Source organism: Stegostoma tigrinum, chromosome 4 (assembly GCF_030684315.1).
Source record: "Stegostoma tigrinum isolate sSteTig4 chromosome 4, sSteTig4.hap1, whole genome shotgun sequence".
Lineage (NCBI taxonomy): Eukaryota > Metazoa > Chordata > Chondrichthyes > Orectolobiformes > Stegostomatidae > Stegostoma > Stegostoma tigrinum.
Genome location: NC_081357.1, coordinates 91434702 through 91462317, shown reverse-complemented (window position 1 = coordinate 91462317; position 27616 = coordinate 91434702). Strand labels below are relative to the sequence as shown.

The window sequence follows — 27616 nt, the reverse complement described above, 5'->3', positions numbered from 1 at the left end:
TGTGTGTGTGTGTGTGTGTGTGTGTGTGTGTGTGTGTGTGTGTGTGTGTGTGTGTGTATGTGTGCGCACGCGCCTGTGTACATATCTTGCCATGCACATATTGAGGTGTATGTAATATGGTGAGCACAGGTGGTATTTGTGTCTATGACTGTTAGTGTCTCTTGTCTTGGCATGTACATATCTGTCTCTAAGTGTGAAGTAATGTGTATCAGAGTTTGTCAGTTCATGCATGTGTCAATGTAGATGCACCACTATCTGTGCGTTAGGGTGTGTCAATGAATGTACATCTCTATTTGCGTGTGTCTCTGTGTGTGTGGCAGTGTATGTACATCACTGTCTGTATCTGTGCATTGGTATGTGTGCACACACACGCACTTTGGTATGTGTGTATGTATGTGTATATGTACCGGACATATATGTACATGAAATAGCGCAGGCTCTGAAAAAACAATAAAGGCAGCACCTACTTACATCTAGTTTAATGCTATAATTCAATGTCACAAATAAAAGATTCAAAGCCCATTCTCGACATGCTTACAATAGTTTAATGAGCTCTATACTAGTGATGTCCCACAGAGATTGGATCTCCATTGTTAATCTTAGTAGAAAATGCCTTGCACACACTACAGGTAAATGGGCTTCACAAGCATACATTTACTTAACAATCTACTTGCATTTATATAATACATTTAACATAGTGAAACATCCCAAGGTGCTTCACAGGAATCTTATCAAACCAAATCTGACACCGAGTCATGCGGATATTAGGACAGGCGAGCAGAAGTTGCTTCAAAAAGATACCTTTGAAGTATTATCTTGATGGACAGAAGAGAGGTTGAATGGGCTACTTGAGTTTAGACCACGAATCATAGATTAGAATCCCTTACAACGTGGAAGCAGGTCTTTGGCCCATTGAGTTCATGTCACCTCACTGAAGAGCATCCCAGCTAGACCCAGCCCCTACCTATCCCTGTAACCCTGCATTTCCCATGGTTAACCCACCTCACCTGCACAATCCTGGATACTAGAGTAATTTAGCATCCACCTATTGGACTGTGGGAGGAAACTGGAGCAGCCAGAGGATAGACACATAGCCACACAGACACGGGAAGAATGTGAAACTCCACAAAGACAGTCGCTGAGGGCAGAATTGAACCTAGGTCCCTGATGCTGTGACACAGCAGTGCTAACCACTGTGTCATCCAATTGTAGAGTGATGAAAATCTGGGATGTACAGGAAACCAGAATTGGGGAAGTTCAGAGATTTCAGAGTTTTGTGGGGCTGGAGGAGGTTATCAGGATAGGGAAGGACATGTCATGGCAATTATCGACTGCCATCTAGTAGCCAAGGTATTAAACTGGCCAGACTGATCACAAAGCCTTCACACAGACTCTGTCATTTGATCCATAAAAGCACAAAAAAGATCAAAGTTAATAGAGATTTTCTATATCAATATGAACAATATGATCCCATGACCAACAACTGTCATTGTTATTAAATAAAAACAAAGTTGAGAAACTCAGGAGGTCTGACAGCATCCGTGCAGAGAGAGAGAGGCACACACACATAGTTAACATGTTGAATTCCAAATTACTCTGTTTCTTTCACCATGGATGTTGCCAGACCTATAAGATTTTACAGCATTTTCTGTTTTTACTTCAGATTTCTGTTATCCCCATTATTTTGCTTTTATCTAAGTGTCATTTTTTTGTCCTGCTGGATCTGTGCTTTATCCATATGTGCAGCCACAATCCACTACATATGTCACATTCACTGGTCAGTTCTGCTGAATACAATGGGCACAGTGAATTGGCAGCTTTCAAATGAGATGAGTGAAAGGTGTAGACAGGCTCAGCGGGACTGTACAAAAGAGAAGCACAATCAAATGGGAGCGCTAATGCAGTTGTACGATTAGAAAGGCCAGTGATTTGGAATCAATTCACGCTGAGAGAAGGGTAGCACTTTCATTTCTCATATCGATTTCTGTATTGAGTCGAACCTGTAGAATGGCAATAGATTTGTTTTGGTCTGACTTATTGGAATGGCTGAACAAATGTGATCTGTCCCCAAAATATGAGAGGGTGATTGTTTAAACCTATTTCTTCTGATGGGTGTGGGTGAGCCTAGTTACCTGATTTTACACCTGATCCAATTCTCTGCCATGGATGGGTTAAAAACACCTTCCGTTGAATTTAAGCCGAAAGATCTACGGACGCTGTAAATCAGAAACAAAAATAGAAATTGCTGCAAAAGCTCAGCAGCATCTATGGAGAGGAATTAGAGTTAACACTTTGGATCAAGAGACCCATTCTCAAAACAGTTCTACAGAAGGGTCTTTTGAGCAGAAATTCTGATTTCTCTGCATTGATGCTGCCAGATCTGCTGAGCTTTTCCAGCAATTTCTATTTTTGTTTCCTGTTGAGCTCAAGATGTATGCTGCTGATTTCAGCAAGAGACAACTGTGGGAAGTTTGTGCAAGGTAGCTCTACAGTTAGCACTGCTGTCTCACAGCACGAGGGGCCTGGGTTAGATTCCACCCTCAGGTGACTGGGTGGAGTTTCTCCCCGTGTCTGTGTGTGTTTCCACCGGGTGCTCTGGTTTTCTCCCACCGTCCAAAGATGTGCAGTTTAGGTGGATTGGCCATACTAAAATTCCCATTAGTGTCCAGGGGTGTGCAGGCTTAGTGGATTAGTTATAGGAAATGAGTGGTGATGGGGATAGGGTCAGGGGCTAGGTCTGGTGGGATGCTCTTTGGAAATTCAGTGCAAACTCCATGGGCTAATTGGCCTCTTTCCACACTGTAGGGTTCTATGATCCCAGGATGAACCACAACTCAGCAGTAGCACTCCTCAGGCTGCATCTTATAGACTGATTCCACAGACTTGAGCACGCCATCTAGACCGATACGCCAGTTCAGATTTAGGTGTTACGCCAATGTCTTTTCTGTGGACATACAAAACCCTACAGCATTATTTTGAACAAGAATACGGCAGTTCTCTGGAGTACTCCGAAGTATTTGTCCCTCAATGACTGGCACTAGTAAATCAGATTATTTTCTTAATGTTTTTTCTGGAGCCTTGTAGTGAGTAAATTTGTTGCTGTTTACCCTACATTGCAGAATGGACTAAACCTTGTAAATGCTTCAGTGGCTGTAAAGTGCTTTGTTGTGTCCTGCGATCCAAAAAGGCTCTGAAGAAATACAAATTTCTCTTTCTTTGTGGTTCAATATTTCCTCAGTGATGTTTCTATTCAGAGTATGGAAAATCTCAATCCTTCTGAAGGAAGAATTTGAAAACAACAAAGTTTTTGCATTGGATGAAGTGTTATCAGATAGTGAGCAGTGAAAACAGCAAAAAAAAAGGATGTTTCAAGATTCTGATTTTAAAGGACCTGAACTATTTTAAGACTCTTAAGGAAGTGAAATGGTGGAGTCTGTGAGGTGCCTATGAGAGCAGTGATGAGGTGAGTAAGAATAAGGTGTTCCCATTAGCAGGAAGGTCAGTAAGCAGAGTTCACAGATTTATGATTGGCAAAAGGAGCAGAAATATTCTTGGCAAATCAAGTTGTGATCTGAAATTCACTCTAGAAGCAGACGGATTTGCAATATTTGTAAGAAATGTTATTTGAACAAAAGTGCTTGCTTCAAAGCTATGGGAATTTAGCTGGGAAAGAGGGGGAGGCAGGTAAACATTTGGAATAACTGTAAAACACTGTATTAAAGCTAGTACAGGCATAATAACTGAATGGCTTCCCTCCTTGCCCTATGATTCTCCAATCTTGCCCATGAGAGCTGCGTCAAGATCTCTTCATCTTATTGTCACTTTCCCCTCCTGGCCTCCATGTTGGCCAGTATGATAAACAAATCTCCCTTCTCAGGCACTTGTCTCCATCCCCTTCAAATCTGCCATTATCACCATCTTTCAAAAGAACAGTATCCTCAACCTCTCTCTTCTTGAAAGCCTCCATCTCCAAAGTGCTTCAATACAGTCTTAACTCTTTTCTCACATTATCCACACTTCCAATTAGATTTCTGTCCCCACCACAGTAATAAAACAGTCTGAATTGAAGTTACAGTGAGTGTGATCAAGATAAACTATACAATTTGTTCCTTCTCAATCTCACTGTAGCTGTGACAAGGATGATTACAGCATCCAACTTTATTGCCTCTGCATTGTAATCTGAGTGGACTGCTCTCACCTGGTTCCATTCTTATCTACCATATTCAAGCTGGAATATCACTTACAGTGGCTTCTATTCCTGATCCCGTATCACTAGCTCTTAACTGCCCCTTATTTCTGCCTAACTCGCATCTACATGCAGCCCAACAGTAATACTGTCTGTAAACACCTTGTTAGCTTCCACATTTACACTGCACCAGTGCTCTCAAATACACCCACAATTGCTAAATTTTCAGATTGCTTATCCAACAACCAGTACTGGATATACAGGAATTTATTTCAATTAAATATTGGGAAAACAAAACTTGATTACTTGGCTATCAAATCTATCCTCTCTCAAGCAACTAGCTGAGTTTGAAGAAGACTGTTTGCAACCTTGGTCTCATTTTTGATCCTGAGATGAGCTTCTGATCATTGAGACTGCCAGTTCCCATGTTTGCAAGTTTGCATGACTGTACTCTACGATGAATGCTGTATTGTATATACATGTTATATTTTGTGATTTGGATTTTTAAACAGATGCCAATAATACAGTTCAGTTCTGGTGAAGCAGATTAGGAACATTCATTTGGAACAGTGACGTAATTGTACTGATTTCAAGTAAGCACGCGACTGCAGTCAAGTGCTTGGCAAAAACCTTTGCAGTGCTAATGGATGGGATGCCTACACTTATGAGTTTAAAACAGACTGGAAAGCAATTAGAAGAAGGGCCTAGGCACAAAACGTCAGCCTTCCTGTTCCTCTGAAGCTGCTTGGTCTGTTAGATTAGATTAGATTAGATTCCCTACAGTGTGGAAACAGGCCCTTCGGCCCAACAAGCCCACACCGCCCCTTTGCAGCAGCTCTATACCTTGTTATCTCAGATTCTCTAGCATCTGCAGTTCTTACTATCTCTGGAAAGCAATTAGTTGAGCTTTTGAGTTTAGTTTATAAGGGAGAACAGTTTCTCCCAGCAAGAGAATTAAGCTTTACGTCTAAGGGAACTGGTCATCATAGACAAAGTGTTTTAGTTTGTGGTACTTGTAGGCTAAGAGAGTTTAAATAGAAATTCTGAAATAGCTATAAAATGGAAAAATCTAGGCCATCAGAATTGTGAAAGGTTCATGCCAGTTCTTCATTGCTCCCGACCCACAAGAAAGAAATTGAGAGAAGTAATGTCAGTAAAAATGTTTAGAGCTGGGATAGGAGTGAAGTTTCTCTGGAGTTAATTAAAAGGATAATGTTGGGGCACAGGTTGAAACTTTGATTTACTGTTTTCTTTCAAGATTTTTCTGGCTTCCATACATAATTTTGACTCATTTTTCTTTCTTTTCTGCAATAAACTGATGTCCTGTTGTTAAAGAACATCTACTGCCACTTGTGACTATGGTACAGCGACTAATCACCATAGTAAACAATGGCAAAGATCAGCCAGACTGCGTTCTGGAGTCTAACTCATTCAATATTACCATCAGCTGGTATCATAACACCTGTCTCAACTTGCTGCTGAAACCCTAATTCACATCTTGGTTACGTCTACACTTGAGATTTGACTATCCCAAAACTGTCCTGGTCGATCTCCTATTTTCTACCCTCCATTCACTTGATTTCATCACTGAAGCTTTTCTGTCCGTGGTGTCCTAACTTGCACTGAGTGCTGGCTACCCACCAATCATGTGCTTGTTGATTTACATTCATTACAGATCAAATAACAAGCCAGTTTTAAAATTCTCATTCCTGTCTTAAAACTCCCATGTGGCTTGCTATTCCCTATTACAGTCACTATCTTTGGCCTTACAACCTTCTGGAATATTTGTATTTCTTCAATTCTGGGCTCCAGAAAAGCAGAGTTTTGTTTTCACACCACTGGGGGGGGTGTGACATCAGTTGATTAGGTCCTAAATCTGGAATTCCCTCTTTAAACCTCTCTGCCTCTCAAACTATCTTCACTCCTTTCAGAAGCGCCTTAAGAAGCCTTTGGTCACCCGTCTTAAAACCAAATCTTGTTTGATGACAATCCTGTGAAGGACCTCAGGAGATTCTACTCCAGCAATGACACTATGTAAATGGAGGTTTGAGTCAGTGGATGAAATCAGTGAAAGCCATTGAAAATTGAGAATAAACTGACTGATATTAGTTGGATTTCTTGTGTGGCTTGGTTAAGGATAAGAAATAAGACAATTATATGAAAAAGACAAACAGCAGTTAGATTATTTAAGTGAACTCAAGATGAATCCCTGTTGTTTAAGATTGATTGATACTTGATTGAAAGAAGAGGGTGTATCCCTGTCATAATTCCCAGTATGCTTGATTGCGAAGCAACCCAGCTTGATATTTTATACCCGTGTCTGGAAGGATGTTTGATTTTTCAATAGCAGTTTTAGGGACTAACTCCTTGCAAAGGGAAGTGAGTTTGGCTCTAAGTACTAATTCAACAAAAGGATTGTTGAACTCACCGTTTGATAGCATTCTGGGAAGACTGATCCGATTCAGAGTGTTATTCAATCAACTGTACCAAAGGTTAAAAGTTAGACAGTTGTAAGGCATTGACCCTGTGAGAAAAGCTACAGTAAACATTAACTGCTGGAAGATCAGCTTGTGTTGCATTGTGGTTAGGGTTTGGGCAGGTGTGTGAGTGGGAAACCACCAACAAGTGTGATTTTGGACCATCCCATTGGGAGTAAAACCAACCATTTTATTAGGTTCAAGGACAACTGGCTGATTACAAGACCGTGCTGAAGATTAACCACGTGGGATTTTGGTGGAAAGTTAACCTCTGGGTCTGACTCTCAAATCAGGATTGGCCATTCTGAGTGTCTTAAAATCGAGGCATTGCGGAGGGAAAGAGGGGTTTATGGTGGGAATTACTGAGCTTTAGACCCAGCTATTTTAAGACCTATGTTGCATCTGGGTGCATGTATAGAATGGAGCGTGCAAGTATTCAATTGACCACGTAATTGTTACAGGACCTGTACATTCCATGAGAAAGCTACCTTATTGTTTAGATCCTTCTTGATAAAGGAGTGCAGCAGGAATTCCCACTTCTTCAACACCTCAGTGGTTTATGTATTTAGTCAGAGATAAGCTTGTAGAAAATTGGACAAATCAATATTCCTCTGAGCTTGAAGCCTCTGGAGCTCACCCTCTGTTCATTTTGAAAACGTCAGTACCACAAACACGCTGCACCAGTCACTTTCTACATGTAAGCAATAACCTAAGACTTCTATATTTCACACTTGGGGTTTCATCCAAACAATGTTTGCAACCTGCAATAAATAATTGCACAATATCATTTTTCAATAAAGGAAGGAAACAGGCTGTCTTGTTCTCATCTACATGCAACTTCAGACACACAATGTAGTTGACTCCCAAGTGTCCTTTGAAATAGCTGCGTAAGCCATTCCATTGTATCAAATCACTACACCATGTACAGTAAGTAGCTGCATCTGCAGCTTGAGAAACTTTGGCTCAGGGTTATTGAGCTGGTGTTCGCGCTGTGGAAACTGTGATACCTCAGGAAGGGCGAAATGTTACTTTGACACTTTGTCCCAAGAGGCAGTCAAGCTCCTTTGGCTGGACATTTCAGATTTGGTCACAGTCAGAACTGTGTAACTGTGAGTGAGATAAGTGTGAAGGTCCAGCATGTCGAATATGAGAAGACTCAGCCCCTGCAATTATCCATGATGTGTGGGTGCTCCTCTCCAAAAGCTTGTGATTTCAAATAAACCTGTTGGACAATAACCTAGTGCCGTGTGACTTCTGACCTGTATTTGGTGGAGCATTACCTGAATCATGACGTTGAATAAGCTATCAGCACTTAAAGCTGACAAGGCACCGGGACTGGATGAGATGCATCCTATTATTCCAAGTCAATGCTTTAGAGAAGGGATGTCCTGGCCAATAGTCAATTCCCAACCAGCATCAGTAATAAAAATAGAACATGATTTGATCTTTGAAGCATCCATTGAAGGAAGTGACAGTGAAAATAACAGAGACACTGGCATTTATTTTTCAATTGGCCCTGGATTCAGCAGTGTTGTTGGAGGACTGAAGAATTACTAATATTATGTTCCTATTCAAAACGTTTGTTAAATCTGAAACAAGACTTCATTGGATTTGAAACATCACTGTGATTTCTCTCTCCACAGATGCTGTCAGACCTACTAAGTTTCTCCAGCAGTTTCTATTTTTGTGTGCAAGTAATAAAGACTTGCAACACTTGTACAGGGTATTGTTGTGACGGCATTGGCAGTACTGTGTACAGTTATAGACTCAGTACTTAAGCAGCAGTATACTAACATTGGAAGCAGTTCATAGAAGGTTAATTATGATTCCTGGAATGGAAGGGTCCTCTTATGAGAAAACATTAAGCAGATTGGGCCTATACTCATTGGAATTAAGAAGAATGAGAAGTGATCTTACTAAAACAAGTAACATTCTGAGAGGATTTGACTGAGTATAATGCTGAGCAGACTTTCTCCTTGTGGTGCAGTCTAAAACTTAGGGACACAGCTTAAAAATAAAGTATCTGCCAGTGAAAATGGAAATGAGGAATTTCATTTCTCAAGAGTTATTTGTCTTTGTTGATTCCTGTTCTCACAAAGTGCTTCACAGGGGCACCTGGAAGACATCACGTAAGTGATGTTATGTTTGATCTAAGATGTAGGCTTTAAGGATTAACTCAACAGGAGGGAGAGTTGGAGAACTGGAGGGATGAAAAGTGGATAAATAGAGAAATGGAGATCTAAAGAGATAAATGGATGACGGGTGGAGAGATAATGGGTGGATGGGGTGAAGAGAAGGCGGAGTGGGGAAATGGGGGGTTGGAGAGCGATAAAAGTGCCCAGAGGGATATTTTGAACTAGGGCCTGCATAGTGGAAGGTAAGGTAGCCATTGGTGTAGTGGAAGGAATTGGGAATGGATTGTCAGAGTTTTCTATCACATGACCTCGCGTTGTCAATTTGCAACACATTCACAGTTCCATCATAGAAATGTTTAGTCTCATTCTTCACCAATTTAACACATCCTTTGGTTGGTAAATTGACTCTTACCTGACTGGATGATCATGAATATGTCAAATTGACTGATTTATGGAGGGTTGTTGAGCTGATACATAACCATACATGAGAGACTAGATTTAGTGGTGGAAATCCATACCCTCCTTGATATTGCAGTGCCAGATGGTGGGAATTTTATTTGTGGAAGGTAGGATGGCCTGGAGTGAGGTCTGCTGAAGGAGGTGGATCAGACCCAAAGCACTCAGGTTAAAAGACCTGCTTCCCATTCATTAGGATACTGTCTCAGCTCTGCAGATCAGTGTTAAACTGCCTCATACCCTTATTCCCTGAACCTTTTATAATATTCATCTAATCACCCTATAACTGCTTTAAAAGCTTCACTCTTAATGCTTATAATAATGAAAATCCTTGAAAAGCTAATAATTATGCCAAAGTAAATGCACATATCTGAAAACATTATCCTCTTAGTGGTGAATTAATCTGTCAAATCAAACAAACATTAGGGACAGAAGATTACAGGTAAGGTGGGGATAGATGGTTTGCATAAACAATGGAAAGGTGGTGGTACACCAACAAGCCTGCAAGAAATTTCGCCTACGGCCTTGATGTTATGTGGGTAAGCTCAATTGATGCAGAATGAGGGTTCTGATCATCAGCTTGCAAGGTTCTTGATCCGTACTTTTTCTTGCAACTTTGAAAACAGCTAAAGGCCAAAACAGGGTCATCTGAATCTGTCTCATAGCCACTATTTTCTCTCCCCCCTGACTTTATGTGGTCCCAAATCAGGATACCAAATTTCAATCCTAGGAATGAACTTATTACATGGAATCAATCATGTTCAGGTCTCCTGTCAGTGAACCAACTCAAGATTGAGACTCTAATGCCACAGATCAACCCACACTAGGAACTTCTGACAATAAAATCTGGGGAGGTTTTTAATTATTTCGGCAGGGAGATATGGCACAGTGTAGATGTAAAGCTGGAAGCAAGGTCAAATCAGATACAGAAGGAATACTAAGACAGTCCAGCAGGTGAAGCAGATGTGGCCATGACAAGGCACATGCAAATTCTAGAAAGCTAAACTGTACATATTTTAATGCAAGGACATTGTCTGGTGAATGGCAAGGCAGATGAGCTTAGATCAGCACTTGGGATGATCATATTGCTGCAATCACTGAGACATGTTTGAAGGAAGGGCAGGGCTAGAAGCTTAACATTCTAAGGTATAAGAGTTTCAGACATGATTGAGGGGTGATGCAAGAGAAGAGGAGATATCATATTATTGATAAAGGAAACGATCACTACAGTTGTGAGGGAGGATGTCCGAGAAGGCTCTTCAAATGAGGCACCTGGGTGAAGTTTAGAAATATAAAAGGTATGATTACTTTGCTGGGATTATATTACTTTGCCTCCCACAGTTGGAGGCAGATAGGGGAGCAGATATGTAGGCAAATTGCAGAGATTTTGAGAGTGATAGTGTTGCAGTTGCAGGGGACTTCAACCTTGCTAATATTACCTAGGATTGCCTTAGTGTGAGAGGATTAGAGGGGGTGGAATTTTAGAAGTACATCCAGGAGAGCTTTCTGTTCCAGTATGCAGAAAATGCTACTAGACATGGCCAGACCTAATTCTAGGGAATGAAGCTGGTCAAGTCATTGAAGTGTCAGTGGGTGTGCATTTTGTAGGTAGTGACCATAACCCCAAGTTTCAAAGTTATTTTGGAAAGGGATGAGGATAGTGCAGAAGTTAAGTGTTTTAAATTGTGAGAAGTCAAATTTCAATATCATTAGACAGGATCTGGCAAACATTAGCTGCAAGTAACTGCTCCCAGTCAAGTCTGCATTTGAAAGTGGGAGTCTTTTAAAAGTGATAGAGTGATATTTCAGAGCTTGAATGTTCCTCTAAAAGTGAACAGCAAAGGCAGCAAGTGATGTCAAGGGATATTGAGTGTTTCATAAAGAAAAAGAAGGAAGCATACCTTAGGTACAGTGCATTAAAAAGAAGGAATGCACTTCAAAATTATAGAGTGTATAGTGGGTTACTTAGGAACAAAATTAGGAAGGCATGGACAGGCCATGAAATATCTTCGGCAGATAGGATTAAGGAAAACCCCAAGGCATCTTATAAGCATATTAATAATAAGAGGATTACCAAGGAAAGATTGGGACCTATGAAAGACCACTGGGGAAACCTGTGTGTGAAACCAAAGAATGTGGGCGAAGTCTTGAATTAATATTTGTCATCTGTATTCGCAGAGGAGACAAACATTGTGGCCAGGGATTTCAGTTGGGATGGTGAGGTTCTAGGACATGTTAACATTAATAATGAGGAGGCATTAGATGTTTGAGTGAGCATAAAGGTGCATGATGAGATGTATCCCTGGCTGATATGGGAAGCAAGGAAAGAGATTACTGGGGCCCTGGTGGAGATATTTAATACTTTGGCGTGCACAGGCAAAGTGGCAGCTGACTGGAGGATAGCTAATATGGTCCCTTTGCTCAGAAGAGCAGCAGAGGTACGCCAGGTAATTATAGACCAGTTAGTCTGACATCAGTGTTTGGAAAATTATCGGAAAAAGTCTGGGGCACAGGATTAATCAACTCTTGCAAAGGCAGGGATTGATCAGGGACAGTCAGCACAGTTTTGTTAGAGGGAGATCCTGCCTGATTAATTTAATTGAGATTTTTGAAAGATTATTAAATATATTGATGAGCGTAATGCAGTTGATGTGGTTTACATGGACTTCAGTGAGGCCTTTGACAAGGTCCTGCATGAAACATTGGTCCAAATGTTAAGAGTCAATGGGATCGAAGGCAAGTTGACAAATTGGATCCAAACTGGCTTAGAAATGGGAGGAAAGAATGATGGTGGAGGGTTGTTTGTGTGATTGGAAGCTGTGAACAGCAGTGTGTATTAGGGCTCAGTTCTAGAGCATTTGCTATTTGTTATTTATGCTAATGGCTTGAATGCAAATGTAAATAGTATAATCAGTAACTTTGGTGAAAACTGGGGGTGTTGTTGATAATCAGGAGGATGGTGTCAGGCTACAGTCAGATATTTATCAGCTGGTAAATTGTGCAGAGCAATGGCAGATGTGATGATGCATTTCTGGAGGCCTCATAACAGAAGGACACATGAATGTATGTGCCTAGGGAGTATTGAGGAATACAGGTGTACAAGTCCACAAGTCCCTGAAGGTGTCAGCACAGGAAGACAGGGTGATGAAGATGGCATGTGGGATGCTTACCTTCATATACCGGATGTAGAATACATAAGACTTGAGGAAGTCTTGCTACAACCTTATAAAACATTGGTTAGGCCACAGATGTAATACACAGATGTAATAGATGCAGTTCTGGTCATCACACTTCTGAAAGAAGGCAACTTTACTGGAGAGGGTGCGGAGGAGATTCAGCAGTATGTTGCCTGGGATGGAAAATCTCATTTACGAGGAGAGGGTGGATAGGTAGGGTTTGTTTTCCTTGGAATAGTGGAGGCTGAGGGGGAAATCATTGAGGCATACAAAATTATGAGAGGCATGGGCAGTGTAGATTATGAGAATGCTTTCCCCATGGCAGACGAGTCTAAGACTAGAGGGCACAAGTTCAGAGGATATCTGAGGATATTTCTATCATCCAGGTGGTGGTAGAAATACAGAACGCACTGCCTGATAGGGTGGTACAGGCAGCTACTCTCACATGATGTAAGAAGCATCTGATGAATTCTTAAAATGCCAGGGCATCCTAGGTTATGGACCAAGTGCTGGTAAATGGTTTAGTGCAGTTTGGTGTTTGCTGTTCAGCATGGACATGGTGGACCTAAAGGTGTATTTCTATGTTTTATGGCTTTATAAGAGTTGCCCATCATACCAGTAATTATTATCTCTGACACTTCTCACATGTCCAAGATAACCTGCAAACTTAACACAAGGTGTTAGCTTCAGTAGAATTTCTGATATGTGTCTAATAACATGCATTGCTAGACCTTTTGAAGATGTTTCAGAATAAAAATTTAGCATTACATCCCATAACTCTCATAGCCATTCAAATCTCACATTGAAACAAATGCAGGCTACTCAATGAGACTGAATTGTTGCCGTAATAATCCAATTGTCAGCAGATCAAGACTGATGAGACCACTTTCAATTGACATTGGGAAATTAATCTTCCATTTGTTTGCCAGATATCAAATCTCTGACACATATTAATTAATTTAGGCTTGCTCAAGCAGACTATGTCTTCCTGTAAATTTTGCAATAGGTAAACAGAGGTGGAAGTTAACCCTGTATATACTGAGGCTAACAATAAAGAAACAGATTGTTCAACTAAGAGAGGCAAAGGCTCTGGGAAGAAGGCAAGGGTCTGGGAAGAAGTGGATATCTCTTCCAAAGATTTGGTGGTAAGCCAAATGGCCCTCTTCCATTCTGTAAAATTCCATGATTCTGTATTTTCCTCCATTCACAATATACAGCATCTCAAGTAATTGCGAATTCATATAAATGCCCTTCTCCATCCTGATGTCTTCTTGCTCGCTAACTCACAGAGTGTAAAAGAGCAGTAGAGAATACCAAGGAATATATTTTCTCATTCTGTAAAGAGGGAATAACTGCATATAGATTTTCAATTGCAATCAGAAAGAAAAGGAATTACATTTCCATCGCACCTTTCATATCATCCGATAATCCCAAAGGTCTTTACAGCCAATTTATAATTTTTGAAGAGTAGTGGGCTGTTGTTGTTGTTATCTGTGGGTCTGAAAGGGTTAATACCGAGGGGTGCCATATACACCACAACCACCACTCCCACTAATACTAATATCGTGTGGATTTGTGGGTAAAACAGCTTCGGATTTCAAAGGAATGAGGCCTTACGTCTGGCTGTCATCAAATTTTCCTGTAACAATATTTTTCACCACCACATGAGGCTAAGGAGGCATTACAGTTTTCTCATTCAAACAGGATGGTTATAGCAATCATCATTATGAGCAGCAATACATACAGCGTTGAGAAAATATATGCCCATACAACATGATAAGTACTAGAGTGGATTATGTTTGACTGCTTGTGCTGCTTGGTGAGTGGTGGTGTGTTACCTTCAGACTCTGGATTAAGTCACCCGCTCATACAGTACATGTAGCAGTAGAAAAGTACTGAAGATTCAAGGACCCTACAGAAGGAAATCTTACTGCGATCCTCAACAAGAAAGTCATGGAAGACATGCCATTGGAAATAATATTGCCAAGAAGGGCCACCTTCATAGATGGGCCAGACAGAATGTAGAATTGGATATTTTGAAGAAAACAAATTCTGAGATACAGAATAGCTTTCAAATTGGACAGTAAATCAGAAGCTGAATAAACAAATACACTTCAGTACAAAAATAGGTTTATGAATGATGGCATTATAGCTAGCAAGTGGCAGAAGAAGCAACAAATACTTCGTCAAAATGAAATGAAAGCCTTTCCCAATTATTACAACCTCAGAACTAATAAAATTGTTAGCATAGCAAGATATAACAGAAAAGTTCAGCATACAAGGAAATTCTGATGAATTCAGAATGCAGATAACTGAATAGTTGACATCTATTCTGCGATGTGACTGATGAATTAAAGTCAGAACTCATAACAAACAGAGTTATTGCAGGAATCATTGAAGAATCTTTGCCAGAATGACTACAATCTAAAGTAGACCTGGCTCTGAACAAAATCATTCAGATGGTAAGTGAAACAGAAGCCCAAAAACAACACATCCATCCAAAGTGAAGGTGATTTACCTTAGCATGGTATAGCAGATCAGCACAGGCTATTTAATTCTTAAAGTATAAAGCAACAAATGGTGCATTGGAAACCAGCATAACAAACAGAGCCTGTAAACTCCAATACTTCAAAATCACTCCAAAAGAATCTCTGGAACTGAGTTGAATAGGTAAGTGGCAAAAGTTACTAAAATTTGTAGCATTTCTGCTCTTAGTTTTAATAGTACAAAGTCATCATGGAGCTGACCAAAATTTTTATTCAGCAAACATGTAAAATACATTAGCGAGTTTTGAGAAGATTTGTAGCTCAGGTTGAGGTTCTGGATGTGAGTTTGCTCGCTGAGCTGGAAGGTTAGTTTTCAGACGTTTTGTCACCATTCTAGGTAACATCATCAGTGAGCCTCCGATGAAGCGCTGGTGTTATGTCCCGCTTTCTATTTATCTGTTTAGGTTTCCTTGGGTTGGTGATGTCATTTCCTGTGTTGGTGGTGTCATGGAAATGACATCACCAACCCAAGGAAACCTAAACAGATAAATAGAAAGCGGGACATAACACCAGCGCTTCATCGGAGGCTCACTGATGATGTTACCTAGAATGGTGACGAAACGTCTGAAAACTAACCTTACAGCTCAGCGAACAAACTCACATCCATGTAAAATACATTTATTATGAATCATTTATTATTATTGTTATTAAGACAACTCAATATTGAGTTCAATAATATTACAACCTCGGCACTGCTTTCCATATTCCTTACAAACAACCACCCATTTCAGGTCCTGTGACGCTTCTTCAGAACTCTGCAAAGGTCACTCAACGTGAAATGTTAATTCTGCTTTCTCATCACAGATGCTGTCAGACCTGTTGAGTTTATCAGGCAAATTCTATTTTTGTTCCAGCTTTCCAGTGTCCACAGTGTTTTTTTATATTTATATTTGTTATAAATTGGAGAGAAACAAATCAATATAATTATTTTGTAATAAAAAGTCTGGAATTGTTCCTGTGATAGATAATAAGAAGACATATGAAAAGTTCCAAGATGAATTTCTTAAGTAAATGAAGAGGTTTTAATGGTAAGAGCATTGGTAGTTGAAGGATACAAACTTAAGGTATTTGCCATAACACGCAGAAAATATTTTTAATTTGATTTAATTTTAATATAATAAATGATTGTGTGAATTTGAGCTTTCAAGTGGAGATAAGAAACTTATTCTTCCTCAGGATAAGGCATCAATAGCAAGGCATTTGCTACCCATCCTGAATTGTCCTTGAATTGGAAGCCTTGCTAGGCTATTTTAGAGGATAGCTAAGTGTCGAAGAAAGTTGGTTAGATCTGGACATCAATAAACCGGATGTGGTTTTATGGCAATTGATGATATTTTCATAGTCACTGTTACTAGCTTCCAATTCTAGATTTTACTAAGTGAATTTGAATTCTCTAACAGCTGCTACACAGTAGCCTGGGCCTCCAAATTACTAGTTTGCTAACTTTATCACTAGAACATGGCTTCCTGCATAGAAAACCTTCCTTTCATAAAACAATTTACATGACCATAGGGCATCTCAGAGTGCTCTATAATCGAGTATTTTTGAAATATAGGCTCTGTTGTAGTCTAGGTAACACAACAGCTAATTTCTGGACAGGAAGATCCTCTGAAATATGATGTGATATTGACAAACTAACCTGTTTTTGTGGTCTTGATCTAGGGATAAAATATTTTCTAGGAAACCAGAGAGAGGTCCATTAGGTATTCTTTGAAAGAATGCAAAAGGAATGTTTTGCTTCAGACAGATAGAGCCTTGGTATAAAACCTCAAAGAAGAAATCAGCAACTCCTTAAATATTTGCTCAGTACTGTGTTGAAATATCCAGCTTGATTCAGCAGGGTGCGTGGGACTAATTGGTCAGCTCTTTCAAAAAGCCAGCACAAGCAATTATGGGCTGAATGGCTTCCTTTTTACAAATTCTGTGAATCACTGTGAATTTGCAGGAGCAAATGTAACATAATACCCAATATCTTATACATTTCCGATATTGTAAACCCCCATGACAACTAGCAGCAAGTTTCTGAAGTATAGTGGATTATAAAACTTCCGAAAATCAACAATGTGGATAAACATTTGATTCTGGGTATTAGCAGGAGGATTAATGTTTCATGTTATTACTCGGTAGTGAATAACTCTACAGAGGCCAGTATTCTGTGACTAAGTCACCCTTTATTTACAAGTGGAAAGCCTTTGACACTGATCCAGGTCCCTGAGAGCTCTGTTGCCCTTCTTAAACAAAAGAACAATTTGGTTATTTTCTAGTCTTTTGGATCTCGCCCTTGGCTAGAGAAGGTACAAAGATCTATGTGAAGGACCCAGCAATATCCTCCCTTGTTTTCCTCAGTATTCTGGGATAGATTCCATCAGGGTTTGGGGTCTTATCTACCTTGGTGTTTTTCAAGACATCTAAAACCACCTCCTTCTTAATAGCAACATTCCCCAGAATATCACTATATCCCTTCCTATTCGAACCATGTCCTTCTCCTCTGTGACTACTGATGCCAAGTACTCATTAAGGGCCGCATCCATTTCTTCTGGCTCCATGCATAAAGTCCCTCCTTTGTCCTTGAGTGGACATTCCCCTTCCCTTGTTATCCTCTTGCTGCTAATGTACACACAAAATATCTTGAGATTCTCTTCAATCCTACTTGCCAAGGATATTTAATGGCCCCTTTTTGAGTTTTTGAACAGTAAAGGAATTAAGGGTTATGGTGAGTGTGCAGGTAAGAGGAGCTGAGTTTCAAAAAGATCAGCCAGGATCTTATTGAATGGCAGAGCAGGCTCGAGGGGCCAGATGGCCTACTCCTGCTCCTAGTTCTTATGTTCTTTCAGAGCTTTTAGCCATCTTGAACATAATCAATGACTGAGCTACCACTGCCCTCTGGGGTAACTAATTCCAAAGATTCAACATCTGCTGAGAGAATAAATGTATTCTTACTTCAGTCCAAAATAGCTTCCTTTTATTCTGAGACTGTCTGCTGGTTCTAAAACCCCTCCCACCTCTACAGACCAGAAGAAACATCTTTCTGCATCTACCATGACAAACTCTGTGGGAATTTTACAAGTTTCAATGAAATCACCTCTCATTCTTCAAAACCTGAGAGAAACCAGGCCCAATCTCCTCCAACTTTCCTCGTCGCACATTCCCACCATCCCAAGGATCAGTTTGACAAACATTTGTTGCACTCTTCCATGAGAAAATTATTAAAGAATTGATCCAGAAACAGTCAAAGTTAAAATGTTTTAAGTGACCATTATGTGCATGATCATTGTTTAGTTGTTATTGAGATTAAGCCAATATGTGTGAACATTATGTGCTATGTGACTCCGTGATATTGAATTCTGTCACTAGGTAGCTTGACAATCATCTTCCCTCTGCCCTGGTCAGGTACTGTCAGCATTAATTCCAGAATTTCCTCCACCACAGCAATTGCCACAGATTCGCTGGAGGAGAACCTCTGAATCTCTGCCTCTCCAATGATACTTGGTATCTACAATTGAATGCAATGGCATGTGCTTAATGGATGGACAGCATTTGTTGAGTGTGACTGAGAGCAAGAATGTGTAAGGACAAAGGGAGTGTCAGGGCGTACAGACTGTGATGGGTGTTAAGAATTCCTCAGGGAGAAAGGGATGGATGTGCCCACAAGGTGTGGGCAGTGATGTGCCCGAGCAGGTAAACAGAGGGGTTTGGGGTGAGCCATACATTGGCATGTAGTCAAATGTGCCACTGGTATCTCCTTTACTGCTTTGCTAAGGTTACTAAACCTCTTTAACCATTGAATTCATGAATGTGACATCATGACCCTGCTTTTAGACTAATGGATGAGCTCTGGCAATGCCTTTTTGGCTTCTATAGGCAAGCCTGCTTATGTGTCTCAGTGAAGATTACTATATGCCTGCAGGACCTCATGGAGCCAGTCCGATGCCTGACTCCAAACTCAGTCAAAACTGCACATTGAGCATTCCCACAAAAAGTAATTGCCTCCCATTGGTCACCACTGCATCCACAAACACTAACCAGGAAACCTGACACGATCTGGTAATGAAGTGGATGTGTAAAGAAACCACTGTCTAACATATTGTCTGGCTGGTCATTTTAACACAGCCACTCTGCTCATATGCCCACTTGTCTGTCCTTGGCATACTGCAATGCTCCAGCGAATCACAGCACAAACTGCTTATCTTCAGGCTATGCACTTTACAACCTTCAGGACTTAATATTGAGTTCAACACCTTCAGATAATGAGCTCACTCCTATTCCTTCCCCTTCTTTTGGCTTTACATGTTACATTCTCTGTCACCATGTCCTCTCCCCCCTCCCCCAATCCAGTGGAATTATTTGTTCTTTCCAGTTCAGTGATTAGACACACCATTGTTCTGCCGTTCTCACATTCCGATCACTTAATTTGCACTTTCAGCAGCCTCTCTCCCCTCGCACTCCACTCTCCCTCACCCCAACTATCGCATAAATGTTGCCCTCTCCACACTTCACATCAGCTTTGATGAAGAGTCATCTAGATTTGAAACATTAGTTTGCTCTCTCTCCATGGATGCTGCCTGATCCACTGGGATTTCCAGCATTTTTTGTTTTCAATCTAACACACTTTACTGACGTTTCGACCTTCCTTGTTGCTAACAGGGTCTGCCACTCCCAGTGGGTTCCGAATGTTATAAAATTCTATGTATTCTACATAATCCTCAGATTATGGAATAACACATAGAATACTTTCATAGAATAATTACTTTCGGTGCGCAGTTATTGTTGGGTTGGCAAATACGGGTGATGAGTTGTTGTAGTAAAAAGATGCATAAAGAATGGGTCTGTTTGCTTGGTGGTATTACTGAAGAGTAGAACGTTTACAAGGAGACAATCTCCTCCTTCAGTTAACGTCATGGAATGGAAACAAAGGACAGGGAAACCTCTGCTCAACTTTAAAAATACCTGGAAGTCACTTGGGGTCTTGGAAGATTTAATAATGTGCCTTCACAATCAAGGTAAATATAGCATTCTGTGCGGAATCAAAGGGTAACAATAAAGCAAAGGAAACCAGATTAAAATGTGACAAAAGCAATCTTCAGTCAGGTGTTTTTGCAGAGGAGGCTAGAAATACCTCTGGATGACTGTCACCTTAGATCACATACTTATGTAAATTCAGTTAGTTCAGCTAGTTAGATGGCTGACATACGGTGCAGAATGATGCTATCAGTATGGGTTTACTAGTTGGTTAGTTTTAAATCTGAGATAGATAAATTTTTGTTAACTAAAGGTATTGAGATATATGGGCCAAAGGCAGGTATAATATGGAGTTAGATCACAATCAGCCACAATCTCATTCAATGGTACAGTAGGCTCGAGGGGCTGATTGGCTTTCCCCATACTGACTCTGGTAGTTCATGAAGGCTTCATACTGGATGTGATTTGCTGTCTCTCAAGCTGCATAATGGATTGCTCTTTTTATTGGAGGGAGATGCCTATGGCGTATTGTAAGCTATAGCTAATTATCAATTACTAGCAAGCACTCACTCACCATTGTCATCAACAGCACATTTTGTCCCAAAGAGTGGTTTACTCAAGAAATCGATCTCCAGCGAGTGGAGTTTAAGCAACTGCAATCCTTTATTAGACTGTTGATGCTGAGATTGAGCATCATGGGCAACAAAAACAGAAATTGTTGGAAAAGCTCAGCAGGTCTGGCAGCATCTGTGAAAAGATATCAGAGTTAACATTTTGGGTCCAGTGACTCTTCCTCAGAATCCAGTCCACAGAGGCTGTCAAACCTGCTGAGCTTTTCCAGCAACTTCTGTTTTTGTTTGTGATTTACAGCATCCACAGTTCATCTGTTTTTTATTGAGCATTAGGGGAGTGTATTGTACTAGGATGCGGCAACCAGCTTTCCATGACCATTTGGTCATACGGCCAACACCAACAAATCAGTCCTTCATGTAGTGGAACCAGAATTCGAGGGTAAGATTTACCATCTGGTTAATTATAGGATGGTAGAATTAACCATTAAGAGAGATATATATAGAGAGAGAGCAAGAGGAAGAAAGAGGATGATAATGTTAGACAACTTGAAACTGAAAATGGGAGGTCCCTAAAGAGGAAAGACTAGAACTGAGAGGCATGGAGGACTACACTTAGGCAGATCGATACTACTATTCCACTAGCACTCGTCAGTGCAAAACTTACTGTTCAATTGACTGCCATCATTTATATTATAATGGACTAAAATACATATTTTTATAAAGCTTGTTAAAGACAGTGATAATTTCTGAGTTCTAGCTACTTAAGAAAGCACAAGTACATAGGATTCAGCTTTGTTCATTTGTAAGTTTGATAGGAATGGAAGAGATATCACTGAAGATATTCTGGAGACTTTCTTATGAATAATATAATTCCTCCAGCAGGGCATACTCAACAGCCTGGACTATATTTTGCTGACCCTCCATCTGTCTCATCAGAAGGGCTTTGCATTCAGAAAGGTAACAGACACATCACGTGCAACATTCGGATTTCTGCTGGCATTGTGCTTTTTTTTTAAACCAATGTAAGATACTCCAGACAAGAACTAAAGAGCTATCACTATCACAACATTCACTAGAGAGATTAGAAACACAAAAATTACACTATCACTAGACTTACAAGCTTCACTACAATTATTTATTTCATGAAACCTACCAGCATCACTAGGAGCTCCAGTATCATCACCTTACCAGCACAATTGGATTCACTAGTAGCACCAGACTTACCCGCATTTCAAGAATTATTAGTTTGACTAAACTTACTAGCATTACTATAGACTTGTTAAGTTTTGCTATGTCTATGATTCCTAGAGTCACTAGAATCACCTGAAACACTAGAATCATTGGCTTTGCTGAAAAAAAGAAACATTTTGCTGAAGTCTTTTATCTTGCACTTGTCAGGATGACTCATAAGAATTACCAAAGTAAAGGGAGAACAACATTTATACTGTATGAGACAAGACTGCTGATTGGATGACAAGTGGACTAATTGGTAGATGAGTTGTCATTGATGATATGCCAGTCAATGGTGACCGACAGTTAGATGCCAACTTTTCTTTAAATTATAAACAAATTTAGAAACAAAAACACATTCCAGTCTGACTCCACACATTTTTTGATTTTTTAATTTCTGTTCCAAAATACTTTTCATGCTTTCTAATGATGTTGTCATTCATCTGAGTTGAGGTTTTTTCTTTTGTTGATACATTACCTAAATGTCACTCATTTCCTTTTGTTCCAGAACTTCTAGGGTCAATCAGCATTTTAGTTTATTTCCTCTCTCTTTTATATTCTTTATTGACATAAGACAGTTTCAGCTTATCTGTATTGTCTCCATATAGTGATACTACAATTGATGGGCGAAATGGCAGTGATTGAATAATTGCCCCTGTTGATCATGCCTGGAGACCAGACTGCTATAACTGACATTGGTGACTGTGTCTGTGGCTAACAAAACTCCAAGATGTCCTTCATAGACCTGTCCCTCTCCTCTGTCTCCTATTTGGATACATTCCTTAAAACGTCCCCCTTTGGATTTTGGTCATATTCCCTAATATTATTTTATGTTGCTCAGTGTTAGATTTTGTTGGTTTATGCTCCTGCAAAAAGCAGTAGGATGCTTTACAATATAAAAGGTGCTACATAGGCACATATTATTTCTATAGCCATTGTGCATGCTCATTTTACACCTTCATTCCTTACCTTATTTCGCTGTTTGGCCTCTCGAGCAAGGGTGCTAATGGAGGTAGGTTAGCTGGAGCTAAGGTGCAGTTCAGCCATAATCAAGTTGAATAGCATAATAAAGTTGAAGGGCTGAATGGCCTCATGTTTTAGTGTAATTGTGTTCCACCCTATCATTGGTGATACTGATCAGAATCATCCATGTTCCTACACAATTCAGGTGAAGAGATATTGTGTATAAAATACAACATTGGCTTGTTTCCTTACTTGTTTAATAGCTTGGTCTATTTTGTAATCACAAGATCATTAAGACAATTATGAAAAAGCAGAACACTTGGTTTAATTTGACTTACCTCTCCACCTGACTGGCGTAGCTATTATCATAAGTGTCATAGCTTTGTTCATCATATTCTCCACCATAGCCATCATCGTATCCCTGAAGAAATAATAAAACTGATCAAACAATATCCTTCAATATACTAGTTCGCTGCTTGATCACACCTAACACTTTGTAAATGTTAAAGATGTAGTGAAGGAATTATAGTCACAACAAGACTTAACAATCAGTTTAAAAAATTATATACCTTTTTATGGGATATGGATGTCACTGGTAAGACTAATGATTTTTACCCATCCTTAATTGCCCTAGAAGTGAATTACTTGCTGGGGTTATTTCAGAACACAATCTGAAGTGTTAACAGAGAGTCTGGAGTCACACGTATGTCAGATCAGATAAGGGATGGTACAATTCCTTCCCTGAAGCACCAGCTGTGCCTTTATAATGGTCTAGGCCCGAAATGTCAGCTTTTGTGCTCCTGAGATGCTGCTTGGCCTGCTGTGTTCATCCAGCTCCACACTTTGTTATCACAGTTTCACTGAGGCTAGCTTTCAAATCCTGATTGAATTATTTGAATTTCAATTCTGCCAGTTGCTATGGTGGGATTTGAACCCATCTCTCAAATAGTCTGTGGCCAGTGGACAGGCCTGTTCAGTGACTGAATAACGATCGTTCCGCCTCCATTGAACACAAAGCAGAACAACAAGCCTCAATAACAAAATTCTGATAATCTGTTTTCGTACTTCTTTTGAAAGATAATTTAGCCAGAGCTCCCCACGCTACTTTGGGATAGTGGTATGGAATTTTTCACTTCACTTGAGAAGGCAAATAAGGCCTCAGCTTAACCAAAGACTGCACGCCTGACAGTGCAGCACTGTCTGTATTACAGCATTATGTCATAGGATCATGACAGTGCGGAAGCATGCCATTTGGCCTATCAAGTCCACAACTACCCTTCAAACAGCATCTCACCCAGACCCACCCCATCCCTGCAACCGGCATGGTGGCTCAGTGGTTAGCACTGCAGCCTCACAGCTCCAGGGACCCAGGTTCGATTCCAGCCTCTGGCGACTGTCTGTGTGGAGTTTGCACATTCTCCCCGTGTCTGTGTGGGTCTCCTCCAGGTGCTCCAGTTTCCTTCCACAGTCCAAAGATGTGCAGGCTAGGTGGATTGGCCATGCTAAATTGCCCGTAGTGTTCAGGGGTGTGTGGATTATAGGTGATAGGGTCTGGGTGGGATGCTTCAAGGGGTGGTGTGGACTTGTTGGGCCGAATGGCCTGTTTCCACACTGTAGGGAATCTAATCTAATCTAATCTAACCGTGCATTTCCCATGTCTAATCCACTTTACCTACAAATTCCTGGACAAATTTAGCATGGCCAATCCACCTAACATCTACTTCTTTGGACTGTAGGAGGAAACTGGAGCACCCAGAGGCAACCCAAACAGACACAGGGAAAATGTGCAGACTCCGCACAGACAGACACCCAAGGGTGGAATTGAGCCCTGGGTCCCTGGTGCTGTGAGGCAGCAGTGCTAACCACCAAACCACTGTGCCACCTGTCATCCCAGGTGGGACGGGAACTAAAATCTGCTAGCAGGAGCCAGAACAATCTAAGGTGAGGGCATTATATCACACAAACATTGTTCAAATTCCCTTCTTGGGTCTTCTATTGTCCAGTCTTTATTAGCTCACGTTGACCATTACAGTCCTTCTTATGTTGTAGTTTTGATGGACAAATTAAGATGAAAATATAACCATATGGGGAAAAAATATGAGTTAGAAATTTGCATTGTTGACAACAAGGAAAATGATTCTCACTTCATCTGAAGTTTAATTATTGACATATGGTTACTTAAAGATGCCTAAAGTGATAGTTCTTCATTGTGATCATCTAAATTCCATGTAAATTAAACCTCTCTCTCTATGTAAGGCTCTCTGTGTGCCAGGTTTTCCCTTCTGTTGTTGCACTCATATTTTTCTTCTGGGTCAGTTGAAGTTCCTTATGTAAGCATTATGTTTGACAGTCACTGGAATATTATAAAACTTGGCTCATTTATTCCTGGTTGAAACCCTTCACAATAACACTGAAAACTTTATAGGTTTAAGTTGCTGTTGGTAGGGATGTGTTTTACCAAGTGCAGAGTTTCACTATGGGGAGCATGTATCACAGCTCAGAGTGTTCATTTCACAGTTAGCCAGACAACATCCTCCATCTAACAGGGAAGATCATTTTCTCAAGATTTCCAAGTCTTGAGCTAAGAGTGTGAACTTCTTCTCTCTATAATCCTTTAACATGCTCTTTAAAACCCATCTCTTTGACCAAGCTTTTTTCATCTGTCTAATGCCTCTATCTGGCTCAATTATTTTACTTTGGTGACAGTTAAGTACCTATTTTTTCTGGTAATGTTCATATGAAGCAGCAGGAAAGAGTCTCTACATGAAGCATGTTGTCAAATTCACATGTATAATTTCACAGCTATTTGCTGATTGGACATGAAAAAAAATTTAGAAAAGAACATACTTGGATTTGGTTGGTGGCACTTAACACTTGTTGCCACATCAATACACTTCTTTGTCCCTGATCTTCCCTGGATGAATGCCAAGAATCAAAAGTTGAAGATCACAGCCATTATAGCTCTAACACTGGCAATAGATGGCAAAAGTATGGAGTAACCATAGGGAACCAAGTTTAAACATAATAAAGCTAGTGTTATAGTTATCAACAATGCAAATTTCTAATTTTTACAAATTCTACAACAAAAACAGAAACTGCTGGGAAAACTCACCAGGTCTGGCAGCATCTGTGGGGAGAAAGCCAAGTTAATGTTTCAAGTCCAATTATTTAATTCTGAACCTGGGCTTGGAACATTAACTGTGCTTTTGCTCCACAGATGCTGCCAGAGCTGCTGAGTTTCCCCAGTAATTTCTGTTTTTGTTTCTGATTCCTAACATCCACAGTTCTTTGTTTTTAGCTGTTTAATAATTCTATAACATTAATTCTCAGATCAGTAAATCCTGAATTGACTGCCGCATGTACTATCAAAGAAAATGACAACTCTAAATCAAAACAGGAGATCTCACCTTCCAATTGTTTTCTAAGAGCGATATCTTCAAATTAAAATAGGTGTTCCTTCCAGGGCATTTTTTAAAGGTTAATGATATTTGGGAGTTTGCTCTGAATTAAAGTTAAAAGATACATATTTATGATTCATTTTTTATTTATCTCAAATTCTCTGAAACCACAGAAAGTTGATGTGGAGATTTTAGAACAATACATTTTCAATTTTAAATCTTTATCCTCTTATAAAAGCAGAAGGATTTTTGATTGCTGTAAGCATTGAAGTGTTGAAGATCCTTCATTATGTTCATTACACAGTGAGCTCTGTTCTGTTCTGCTGCCATGGAACATAACCCAAGATTATGGTCGGGCTGAAGTCACTGAAAATGGTATATTGGGATTAATTTGTTACTACAATTACACTTCATGAGACTTGTACTTTAAAAGAGAAATGAGACAGAGGCACTGCATTCTCTATGGTTTCAGCCTTCTAATCTATTCACCCAGAAAGACAATGCCATTGTGATGTTGATTCTACTATTTCAGAGGTCTAGCACAAAAACAGACCATTTGGCCCAAAAGGTCCATGCTGTTATTTACTCTCCACACACATCTCCCGTGGCCCCTCTGCAAATCACTGTTCCTTCAGATTGGAAAGTTACGCATGTTACCCCACAACATAAGTAAAGGGAGAGAGGGATACCAGTGAACAACAGGCCAGTTAGCTGAGCATCTGATGTCAGCAAAGTACTGGAGTCTATAACTAAGGGTAGAGTGATCTTACACTTTAAATAGTTGCAACTTATCAAGAGACCAAGTGTGAATTTGTAAAGAGCGGACAACATCCCTGACAATCATCGGACTGAATTTTCCGAAGAGCTGTCTAAAGAAATTGGCAAGGGAAAGTCATTGGATGTCATTTATATGGATTTCGAAAAGATTTTGTTAAAGTTCCTCATAAGAGTTGATTAGCTAAAACTGAAAGTGAAGGCAAATTAGTCAATTGGATAAGAAATGCACTGTTCTACATATAAAAAATGGCACTAGAGATTAGGCCTCTGTTCCAGCATTCAATAAGATCATGGCTGATCCAATTACTACAGATTCTTATCGACCCTCTGATAATCTTTCATACCCTCTTTACACTTGCTTATATGGATCTATCCTTGGGGAGGCATTGATGGCATTGAAGCAATGTCACTGGACTAGTAATCTAGAACGCCAGGCTAATGTTTTAAGAACATGGGTTTGAAACCCACCATGGAACATGGTAAATTTGACTTCAGTTGAAAAAAACTGGAATAGAAGTAAAAGTTGGCCTAATGGTGGCCATGAAAATATTGGCAATTTTTGTAAAAGCCCATTTAGTTTACTAATATTCTTTAGAAATAGAAATCTGTCATCCTTATCTGGTCTGGCCTACATGTGACTCCAGATCCACAGCAATGTGATTGACTCTTTATTGTCATCTGGGCAATTAGGGACTGGTAATAAAATGGCCACATGATGCCCACATCCCATGAATGAATAGA

The 27616-nt window shown here is 40.0% G+C and overlaps 1 protein-coding gene across 4 annotated transcripts in view; it reads right to left on the bottom strand.

The window, feature by feature from the left end:
* Window positions 1-27616, bottom strand: part of LOC125452515 (KH domain-containing, RNA-binding, signal transduction-associated protein 2-like) — a 507520-nt gene that overhangs the window by 130505 nt on the left and 349399 nt on the right. For all 4 annotated transcript variants that reach the window (XR_007247568.2, XR_007247564.2, XM_059645528.1 and 1 more), the window contains exon 7: window positions 23039-23121. Coding sequence is in view for 2 of the 4 variants with exons in the window: in XM_059645528.1 (XP_059501511.1) it covers window positions 23039-23121 (83 nt within the window). In the remaining 2 variants the exon portion in view is untranslated. The remainder of the gene's footprint in view (window positions 1-23038; window positions 23122-27616) is intronic.